Genomic DNA, 11,498 nt, shown 5'->3' with positions numbered 1-11,498 from the left:
TCAAGCTTGATTTGCGTATTCAATTTAAGTTTCACTCGTTTTAAGATTTACTTATTAATTTACATTAATATCTATTGTATGTTTGTTTGCATTGATTGTTTATTTAATTTCTGTTCGTTTTAAGTTTCATTTGTACTTCAATAGGAGAATATTTTTATTTTTTTAAGCTTAATTTTCATATTCAATTCAAGCATTACTCGTTTTAAGATCTATTTGTTCACTTATATTATTACTTGTTGTATGTTTTTGCTATGATTGTTTATTTAATTTCTGTTCGTTTTGGGTTTCATTGATTCCCTAATAGTAATTTCTGGTCGTTTTGAGTTTGAATTTTCAAAGGTATTTGTGTCTGCTGAGCTTAAGTTTAAAATGGCCTTTACTTTTCTTTTAAAAACTTATTTTTCGGAAAGTTTTTTTTTATTAATCTTCGGTCGTTTTTGGTTGCACAAAATTTCAAGTTTTTAAAAATCCCTTATTTCAAACACAAACTTAAAAAAAAATCAAATATTCATCAAACTATCAAAACTGGTATCAAAGTAACAATATCAAAGTGAAAAAACGGGTTTGAAGTTTGTATGACGACCCCTTCTATATAAAGTGCCTCTGGGAAAAAAATAAATGGAGTGTGGGGGGAGGCTAGCTGCCCTCCAATCACTTTTGACTCTTAGAGCTTTTAATTTCCAATAAAATGAGCCCTCTAGATAAGATAAGATAAGTTTTATTCTTCATTAAATACACATACGATATTACATGTTATTAATCCCTCAAAGGCTCATTGGCCTATACAAAGAGAGACGACATATGAATTTTATACGTGCATCCTTTCCATAACAACCATATATGCCCCCAAGGCATATCTTACAACGCCTACCCCCGGGCCCTGGGGGCTGTGTCTACACCGGAGTTTTTTGTTACCAGAACTTTGAACTATTTTTAACAAAATATCTATCTCAAAATTTTTACCTGATGCATTTAAGGCTTGGAGGAGGGGTGGGGGTGGGGGGGCTAGTTGCCCTCCGATCTCTTTTGACTCTGAAAAAGTGAACAAGAACTTTCAATTTCAAATCAAATGAGCCCTCTCCGAAGTTTATACGAGCATATCTTCCATAAGAACTATAGGCCTATATGTCCCTAGAGCATTACTCACAACTCCTGCCTCCGGGCCCTGGGGGGTTCGGCCGACAAAGGAATTTTTCTTATCTGACCTTTGAACTATTTTTAATGAAATGGCTATTATAAAAATTTTATCGGATGGGCTTGGGTAAAAAAGGGTGTGTGTGTGTGAGGGGGGGGGGGGGGCTAGTTGCCCTTGGATATATTTTGACTCTTAAAAATTGAATTAGAACTTTAAATTTCCAATCAAATAAGCCCCCTCTGAAAATTTATACGAGCACCCCTTTCATTAGAATCATATACGCCTCCAGGACAACACTTACAACTCCTATTCCCCGGGCTCTGGGGGGCGTTTTTGTTATCTAATGTTTGAACAATTTCCAAAACACTGGCTATCTCAAAATTTGTAGCGGACGGGTTTGGGGAAAAAAAGAGCTTGGGGGGGCTAGTTTAGCTCTCTTGACTCTTGAAAAGTGAACTAGAACTTTCAATTTCCAATAAAATGAGCCCTTTTGAAGTTTCTACGACAAAACTTTCAATAAAAATTTTATATTCCCCCAGGGCATAACTTACAACCCTTGTCCTGAGGAATGAGGAGGGGGGGTCATTCTTAAAGACCTAATTTCAAGAGCTTTCTACTACGTTGAACGAAATGGCTATCTGAAAATTTTGATTGGATGTGTTTGGAGGAATGGTAGGCGTGAGAGTTTAGTTACCCTCCAATCACATTCGACTATTACAAAGGGCACTAGCCCTCTCAATTTCCAATTGAATGAGCCCCCTTTGAAGTTTTACGACAACTCTATCTATAAAAACCTTATATGCCCCCAGGGCAGAACTTACAGCCTTTGCCCTTGGGGCTCTGGGGGGTTTGTCATCCTTAAATACATAATTTCCAGAACTTTTAATTACGTTGAACAAAATGGCTATCTATAAAGTTTGATTGACTATTTTTGGGGAAATAGCGGGCGTAAGAGGGGGTTTAATTACTCTCCATTCACTTTCGACTATTAAAAAGGGCAATCTCCATTTCCAATCAAATGAGCCCATTCTAAAATTTCTATATCTATTTTCTATGTAAACCTCATAAGCCCCCAGTGCATAATTTACAGCCCTTGCACTGAGGCCTCTCAGGGGGTAATCCTTCTAAAAGATCGAATTTCCCGAACTTCTGACTACTTTGAACAAAGTAAATACGTCAAAATTTTCATGGGATGTGTTTGGGAACACGGTGGGCGTTAGATTGGCTTTAGTCGATCTTCAATCCCCTTCAACTATTAAAAAAGGAACTAGTCCTTTCAATTTCTAGTTGAATGAGCCCTTTTGAAGTTTCTACGCTTTCAATAAAAAACCTTATTCGCCCCCAGGGCATAACTTACAACCCTTGCCCTGAGGGCCGTGGTGGGAGGGGGAGGAGTTGTCATCCTTTAAGACCTAATTTCCAAAACATTCAACTACGTTGAATAAAATGACTATCTAAAATATTGATTGGATGTTTTTGGAGAAAAGATAGGCGTGAGAGGGGGGTTAGTTGCCTTCAAATCACTTCTGACTATTAAAAAGGCCACTAGCCCTTTGAATTTCCGATCAAATAAGCCCTTTTTCAAGTTTCTTTGACAAAGATTTCAATAAAAACTTTATATGCCCCCAGGGAATAACTTATAACCCTTGCCCTGAAGACTGTGGGGGGAGTGTCCTGCTCAAAGGTATAATTTTCTGAACTTTGAAATGCGTGGAACAAAATAGCTATCTCAAAATCTTTATTGGATGTGTTTGGGGAAATGGTGGGCGGGGAAGGGGTGTTAGTTACTTTGCAAATACTTTCGACTATTAAAAAGTGCACTAGCCATTTCAATTTCCAATCGAATGAGTCCTTTTTGAAGTTTCTACGCCAACGCGTTATAAAAACCTTATATGCCCCCTGGGCATAATTTACGACCCTTGCCCTGAGGCCTGTAGGGGGGGGGATTGTCATCCTCAAAGACCTAATTTCCGGAACTTAAAACTACGTTGAATAAAATGGCTATCTCAAAGTTTTGATTAGATGTCTTTGGGGAAAAGGTGGGCGTGAGAGACGGGATAGTTGCCCTCTAATCACTTTCGACTATTAAAAAGTGCACTAGCCCTTTGAATTTCCAATCGAATGAGCCTTTTTTAAAGTTTCTCCGACAACGCCTTCTATAAAAAACCTTACATGCCCCCAGGGCATAACTTACAACCCTTTTCCTAAGGTCTGTCGGGGACTGTCCTCAAAAACATAGTTTCTATCTGGAAATCAACTACGCTGAACAAATGGCTATCTCAAAATTTTGATTGGATGAGTTTCGGGAAATGGTGGGCTTGGAAGGGATATTAGTTGCCTTCCAATCACTTTTGACTATTAAAAAGGGCACAAGCCATTCCAATTTCCAATTGAACGAGCGCTTTTCGAAGTTTTTACGACAACTTTTTCGATACAAAGTGCCCTGCTCTAAAGGAAAAAATAAATAAATAATACATTGTTCCAACATCGTTCTTATATGCCCCCAGACCATAACTTAAAACCCTTACCCTGCGGGTTGTGGGGGAGTGTCCTCCTCTTTACTTAGTCCCCGTTTCTTGTATCGTTCTCGAGTGTCCCCGTTCTTTACTTAGGCAGCGCGATCGCGCTGCCTATGATTTATACAACAAATTTCTATATACACCTTATATGCCCCCAGGGCATAACTTACAACCCTTGCACTGAGGGCTCTGAGGAGATTATTATCCTAAAAGACCTAATTTCCAGAACGTTCAGCTACGTTGAACAAAATGGATATCTCAAAATTTTGATTGGATGTGTTTTGGAAAATGGTGGGTGTGAGAGGGGCGTTAGTCACTATTCAATCACTTTTAACTATTAAAAAAGGCACTAGCCCTTTCAATTTACAAATGAATAAGCCCTTTTGAAGTTTCTACGACAACGCTTTCAATAAAAACTTTATATGCCCCAGGGCATAACTTACACCCCGTGTCCTGAGGGCTGTGGGGGCAGGGGTTGTCATTCTTAAAGACCTAATCTCCACAACTTTCAACTACTTTGAATAAATTGGTCATCTAAAAATTTTGATTGGATGTGTTTAGGGAAAAGGTGGCCGTGAGAGGGGGGTTAGTTACCCTCAAATCACTTTCGACTATTAAAAAGGGTACTATCCCTTTGAATTTCAAATCGAATGAGTCCTTTTCCAAGTTTCTACGACAACGATTTCAATCAAAACCTTATATGCCTCCAGGGCATAACTTATACTCCTTGCCCTGAGGGTTGTGGGGGAGTGTCCTCCTCAAAAATATATTTTCTATCTGGAAATCAACTACGCTGAACAAAATGGCTATCTCAAAATTTTTATTGCATGTGTTTGGGGGAATGATGGACGTGGGGGGGGGGGCTAGTGGCCCTCTGATCACTTTCGACTATTAAAAATGGCACTGTCCCTTTGAATATCAAATCAAATTTGCATTTTTTGAAGTTTCTACGACAACACATTCTTTAAAAACCATATATGCCCCCAGGGTATAACTTAATACCCTTGCCCTGAGGGCTGTGGGGGAGTGTCCTCCTCAAAAACATATTTTTTATCTGGAAATCAACTAAGCTGAATAAAATGGCTATCTCAAAATTTTGATTGGACCTGTTTGGGGAAATGATGTGCACGGGGGGGGGGGGGCTAGTGGCCCTCCAATCACTTTTGAATATTAAAAAGGGCAGAGGCCCTTTGAATTTCCAATCGAATGAGCCTTTTTTGAAGTTTCTACGACAACGCCTTCTATAAAAAAACCTTATATGCCCCCAGGGCATAACTTAAAATCCTTGCCCTGAGGGTTGTGGAGAAGTGTCCTCCTCAAAAACATATTTTCTATATGGAAATCAACTACGCTGAAAAAAATGGCTATCTCAAAATTTTGATTGGATGTGTTTGGGGGAATGATGGGCGTGGGGGGGGCTAGTTAACCTCCAATCCATTTCGATTATTTTAAAGGGTACTAGCCCTTCGAATTTCAAATCGAATGAGGCTGTTTTTAAGTTTGTACGACAACGCCTTCTATAAAAACCTTATATACTCCCAGGGCATAACTTTAAACCTTTGCCCTGAGGGTTGTGGGGGAGTATCCTCCTCAAAAACATACTTTCTATCCGTAAATCAACTATGCTAAACAAAATGGCTATCTCAAAATTTTTATTGGCCGTGTTGGGGAGATTGATGGGTGTGGGGAGGGGGCTAGTTGCCCTCCAATCACTTTCGACTATTAAAAAGGGTACTAGCCACTCCAATTTCCAATCGAATGAGCCCTTTTCAAAGGTTCTACGACAACTCCTTCGATACGAAGTGCTTGACTGAAGAAGAAGAAAAAAAATACATTGTACCCACATCGTTCTTTACTTAGGCAGCGCTAGCGCGCTGCCTATGATTTTGGTACAAGGAATTGGTGTGGTCAAGGCTGGCCCTTGTTTCTATAGCAGTCCTTGCTGCAGAGCCGTCCTAAATTATGCAAAAATGTATTTTTTCCTGAGGGAGGAGACTTTGTGAGGGCCCTTGGGCCTTTACAATATTGGAAAAAATATTCTTGTTTTTATTTGTTAAGTTCTTAGATGGTGTAAAACGAGCAAAGTCCAAGCTACATTCAGTCCTCTATTGTTTCGTTTCAGAAAGTAACTATTACTGGATTTGTTATCCTTACAGCATAGTCACGTAATTTATTTAGTCTAAAAGGTAGAGGACAAAGCATTGCTCAAGAACTATGAACAAAACTAGTACAAGTCCATACAGAATGATAGTCCATAAGGTATTGCTCTTCTGCATTAGAAAAATCAAAAGATAATACCATCTTGGAATGCAAATTACCTCGTACTATCTTATTTCTACTAAGTCTTTTTAACTCCAGTCCATATTTTAGGACTTTTTTTCATTTTCTATTGCTTTTCCAGGGTTCAAAGCTTAGGGTGCTTTAATAGGTTTACACTCAAATTCTACTATAAAACTCGAATTATACTTGAATGCCATCTATTCTTCAATACAGTCTTCTGGCTACATTGTTAGCAACAAGATAGAATTATAGAATTAATCAAGCAAAGAGAGAATGAAAAGGATAAATACTCACTGTTTTGTTGCTTCTTATTTTGCTTGGGTGATTTCAAATACAGCTTTTGCGTCCATATTTGGAGCAAATTTAATAATGTCACAGCAAAACTTGTATTATTACCAAGTACCATGTATGAATAAAAGTAGCTTCAATTCGGAGAGGGGGGGAGGAGTATTTTCCTACAAGATTTTTTCTGCATTTCTCCTCTCAGATTCAAGAAAATCTTTTTGTGGTATCATTATTATTATTTGAAAAAGGGCTTTTTTTGTATTTTTGTTAAATAAATTTTCCTTCCTTGGTTTATAAAGAATACTCTTTTACGCCCCACCCTCCCCAGGACCGTTTCCAGAATTTTGTTTTGGAGGGGGGGGGGACAAAAAAAAGTTAGTAAAAACTATCAAACATTTGTTTAAATGCATTGCATTACGTTTTAACGTATCAGACAAAAATGTCTTGGGGAGGGAGCGCAGGATATGACCTAGTCCCTTGAATATCCATGCGTTGATGCTATTGATCAATACTAATTGTGTCAACTGGCAGATTGGGCATTTTCTCTGCAAGATTTGTTTGTCTTGCAAACCCTTAATTAAAAAAAAAAACAACATTAAACTTATTTTTTTTAAACCGGAGGGATGTCGGGGCTTGCCCCACTCCCTCCACACGATGGCCCGGAATTGCAGTATCTTCGGGATTGGTGCACCCCATTCGAGAGGAAACCAATCATAGGAATAATGCGTTTTTCCAACTTAATAGAAAACACTCTTGTAATTTCCTAGTCCTTGAATATATTGAACCTCATATTTTTCTTCATCTGAAAGAACAAGAGAAAAATTGTATATAATTTACGAAAGTTGATGGTTAAAAAGCCAATAATCAGATTTTCAAAAGCGACAGTTAGAGCGTGTCAAAAAATGAAGACCAAAGACACACTTGGTTAGAAGACATGTGACCTTAATCATTTGAGAGAGTCAAAAATGAAAATGAATAGCAAAGACACAAGCGAAACCAATCCAAAGACATCGTTACCGCAAAGTGGCTTGAACTCGCATCCTTCCTAGTCACTTGTAGTTCAGGCTGTCGCCTTGCCACAGTGCTGCGGTAACTGTTAACACACAATGTAACATTGAACATGTGATTAATATGGATTGAAAGAGCAATTGGTGAAGAGTCGAAATCTGTAATCCCTTTTTCTGCAGACAGTGTTTGAAATTTCCAATATTTCAGCGAATATTATGCCAAGTTAAATTTTCTAAAAATCGAATTATTGCAAAGATTTCAATAGCACTATAATTTGTTTTTTAGAAAATTTAACTTGGCATAATCTTCACTGAAATTGGGGAAATTTCAAAGACTGTCTGCGGAAAAAAAGATTTGTGGTAGTTTTACGCATAGAAGATTATTTGACTCTATTTCTGCTCATTTTTGGCTTAATGTAGCTCTTTACTTTTCTTTGAAAAATATATTTTTTGGAAAAAGTTTTTTAAATTATTAATCAGCAAAATGGCCACTGGGCTCTCAGAAATTAAAGTTTCGACTATTCAGTCATGTTGATAACAGAGTGAGAAACCCCTGATTTTCTTTTCTTAAAAATGAAAATTTGCATTCAAACGATTAAGACTTTTGACTATGAAAATGAAATAGAACATGTCTTTTTTTAAAAATAATCTAGAGATTTGATTCATTGATGTGAAAAAGTTTTGTTCCACATGCGTCTGTTTCATTAATTGGAGCTACTGAGTGGCATTCAAAGCAATCGAATTTATGTCGAAAGATATTACTAAAATGTGTAAATATTCATACTTACGGGCAGAGTTGCCACGGGTAGTACCAAATTACTACTTTTAGTACTTTTTGATCAAAGTAGTACTTCTTGAATACTTTCTGCAAAAGCAGTACTTTTTCAATACTTTTGTTCAGAATTAGTACTTTAGACCAAAAAGGGCAATTTAACAAGCATATTAGAAATGATAACCAACAATGATAACAAAGATAACCAACTAGATTTTTTTATTGTTAAATTTCAATAAAAACCGATCTTAATAAATCCAGCTTCTTAAAATGACCCAAAAAATCATTTTAATTGCTCCCTTCCCGTTTAATTTTTTAGAGTGGCTTGGTCTCAGTCTCACTTCCTCCAGCCTTAAATTTGCATCGCTCCAACATGAAGATTCGAGGAATTCTGAGTGACAAAATTTTTGTTTTGTTTTTATTTTATCAGACAAAAAATATTTCAATCATTGTTTTCAGTTCCTATACGAAACAGCAGTTATTTTACATAAAATGCCTTTTTTTCCGTTTGTAATTTGAATCATAACTCCCAACCAAAAGAAAGCAAGAAATAAAAGAAGATTATTTCTTCAACCACACAATTCAACACCTAGGATGTTAGCCTATAGCTGTTTTGATGGGTTTCACAAGTCCAGACGTACAAATAATTTTTAGGGGAGGAGGTCAAACAATAAAGAAAAAGTTAAACTCATTTTCAAAATGAACTAAAAAGTAGAGAATTATTTTTTTTCTCAAGAATATATGAATGTATATGAACACGAGGGGCACAGAAAGCATTGGATTTTACATAACATAAACACCAAATTTATCTAGGTTTTAAATGCATAAACGAAAAGTCGATGAATTGAGGAAAACAAGTAAAAAAGATCAGATTATGCAAAACCGAATCGATTTTTTGCCCAGAATTTTCACTAATGTTTATAGATTCTGGAAAAAAAAAAATATTTTCAAAGTTTTAATTTTCAAGTTAAAAAAAAAAAAATATCGTGTCTCATCCAAGATTAAAACCTAAGTTAACACAGCCTCAGGAAGTGCTCTTACCGTTGTGCTTTACTGATAAAAGTGGAAATTGACTTAATATTCGGTAGTGGTTGAAAAAAATTCACAAATTAAAAAAAAATTGTGTTACAAAGAAATAAATGGAAAATGGAACAAAAAGATCAGTGAATTAATAAAACGAACCGAAAATGATTTAAATAAAAAAATTAGGGGGGATAATAAAAAACCTATAATTTAATAAAGAAATGCCGAGAAATTTAACAAAATTTACGTTTTCAGGAGCATGGGGCCCCAGCCCAACCTACGTGGTCCCTAAGAATCAGTCTTTAAGTAAACTTTAAGCCTATCCTAACAGATACAAGAGTGTTTATTTTCTCCATAAAAATGGGCACTAGTCTAGTTGTCTTTTTCTAATGCCAAATATTTAGTGATTGTCCTTTCCTGAAGAAAACACGCTAAACACACAAAAGTGGGACCTTTCAATTATTTATTTTATACTATTTACAAGTATCATGGCCCCTTTTCTGAAAATATACCCATCCCCCTGATTGCCCTGAATGTATATCTGGGACCATATTAAAAAAATCAACAAATTAAATTTTCATTTCACAATATAAAAGAACATGTAAGAATACTAAAGGAAAGAATGTCATCACAAGATTCGACACAACAATGAAATGTTTTTATTCGGTTATATATGGTACCTCAGAATGGGAGGGGGGCATAATGTCAAAAAAGTGACCATGACACTTGGAAAAAGTCTAGCATGAAATTGAAAATTCTGGCTCAACTAACCCAGTTTTAAGGTTTTCTTTAAATTAGCCCCTGAAACATCCTTGTCAGGAAGCAAATATTCTCTAAGAGCAATATTATGCAGCGAATATTCAACAAATTTTGAAATTTAGGATCTAGAAGTTTCTTTATCTCTTTTATTTTTCTTTCTTCCTCTCTTAGATACCTCTTTTAGGGAAGGAAATACCCATAAAAACTAAACTTGTGGACCAAAGGGCCCCTACTTGTCCCCCTTAGTTACGCCACTGATTTGATATATGGAAAACCGGTTAGAGTTGCTGCTCTTATACAGATTCTCTATCTAGCTAATGACTCTGGAGACGAAGCCAATAAATCTGAAGCTAGTGCCAGCGACTGTGAAGAAACTGCAAATGACATTGAAGGTGAACAGAATGAACTATTAAATGTAATAAAACGAAGAATCAGCAGAAATAAACCACCAAAGCCAGTGAAAATACAGAAATTCAGTGCAAAATGGATAGAAGATAAAGAGTTGCAGGTCTGGCTGCAAAGATATCCAAGGGATAGGACAAAATCTTGGTGTAGGTTTTACGAAAAGATCATTATTGTGGCCTATCCATTTTACGTAGACATTCACTGAGGGAAAGTCACATATCCAAAGTTGTTAGTATGAAGAACCAAGTGCGTATTGCTGATGACCAAACCAATGAGTTTACTTTATCGGGAGCAGCAAAGGAAAGAGAACTAATTAGCCAACTAGTGACAGCTTTAGAGTTGGCAATGCCAGCCTGGGTAGCATCAAAATCCAAGGAGATGAGTATTATGGACAACTTGCCCGAATTGCTGAAAAAATGTATCCCTGGATATCAGTAGTAAAGTTTCTTGCATGTGAAAGAACTAAAACCACTGGACCAATCAAAAATGTAATTGCCCAATATGCCATCAGCCAGCTGAGCTCAAGATTGGAAAAATTGCTCTTTTCGCTTATGGTTGATGAAAGCACTGATAAGTGTGGGACAAAATACTTAGTCATCATCGTTTGCTACTATGACAACACTACATGCGGAATCAAGGAAGACTTTTTGGCCATTCCAGAAGTTGGGGATACAAAAGCAATGGACCTTAAAAACTTGATCTATAAGACTTTAAGTGAGAAGAAGATGACAATAAAAAACTACATAGGATTTGAATCTGATAATGCAAGTGTGATGCTTGGGAAGAACAACGGCCTTGCAGCCCTCACAAAGAAAGATATTCCCCGGCTGGCTATTTTCGGATGCATCTGTCACAGTTTTGCCCTATGCTCTGCTAGTGCTTGTGAGAAGTTACCTACACAAAATCGTCAGATTCAGAAATAATATATACACGTACGTATCGAATAGTGCCAAACGACTCCGTGAGTATAAGGAATTCCAAAAGTTCTGTGAAGTAGCCGAGCATACACTCCTGTACCAATCTGCAACTCGCTGGTTAGCGTTTGAGGCCGTCTCTCAGAGGCTGGTGGAAAAGTGGACTGCTCTGACGTTGTTTTTCGCCTTACCTGCGAATAAAGGTCGGGATCAAACGGCAGTGAAGCTTTATACAGCTTTGATCGATCCCGAAGTCAAGCTTTATTATCTTTTTCTGAATTACGTTCTTCGTATTGTAAACGGCCTGAATCTTGAATTCCAGAGTGCAGAAGTGAAAGTTCACAAACTTTTATAAAGGGGGATAAAATTCTCTGAACTGGCAAGAAATTATATCAAAGA

General features: G+C 36.9%; 1 protein-coding gene and 1 pseudogene across 1 annotated transcript; both read left to right on the top strand.

The window, feature by feature from the left end:
* The first annotated feature begins 6,700 nt into the window (after positions 1-6,700).
* On the top strand, positions 6,701-6,915 carry LOC148951423 (U2 spliceosomal RNA; annotated as a pseudogene).
* Positions 6,916-10,601: 3,686 nt separating this feature from the next.
* On the top strand, positions 10,602-11,108 carry LOC148951422 (zinc finger MYM-type protein 6-like). Its single transcript, XM_089091096.1, has one exon. It carries the CDS (start codon positions 10,602-10,604, stop codon positions 11,106-11,108), a length of 507 nt encoding a protein of 168 aa, XP_088947222.1.
* The last annotated feature ends 390 nt before the right edge of the window (positions 11,109-11,498 follow it).

Source organism: Artemia sp. Qi Xiang Cuo, chromosome 6 (assembly GCF_049724085.1).
Source record: "Artemia sp. Qi Xiang Cuo chromosome 6, ASM4972408v1, whole genome shotgun sequence".
NCBI classification, from domain to species: domain Eukaryota; kingdom Metazoa; phylum Arthropoda; class Branchiopoda; order Anostraca; family Artemiidae; genus Artemia; species Artemia sp. Qi Xiang Cuo.
This window is presented reverse-complemented; position numbering and strand designations above follow the sequence as displayed.

Bases quoted from the DNA above. Each gene is read 5' to 3' on its own strand.
- LOC148951422 (XM_089091096.1), top strand. From the start codon at position 10,602: ATGTATCCCTGGATATCAGTAGTAAAGTTTCTTGCATGTGAAAGAACT.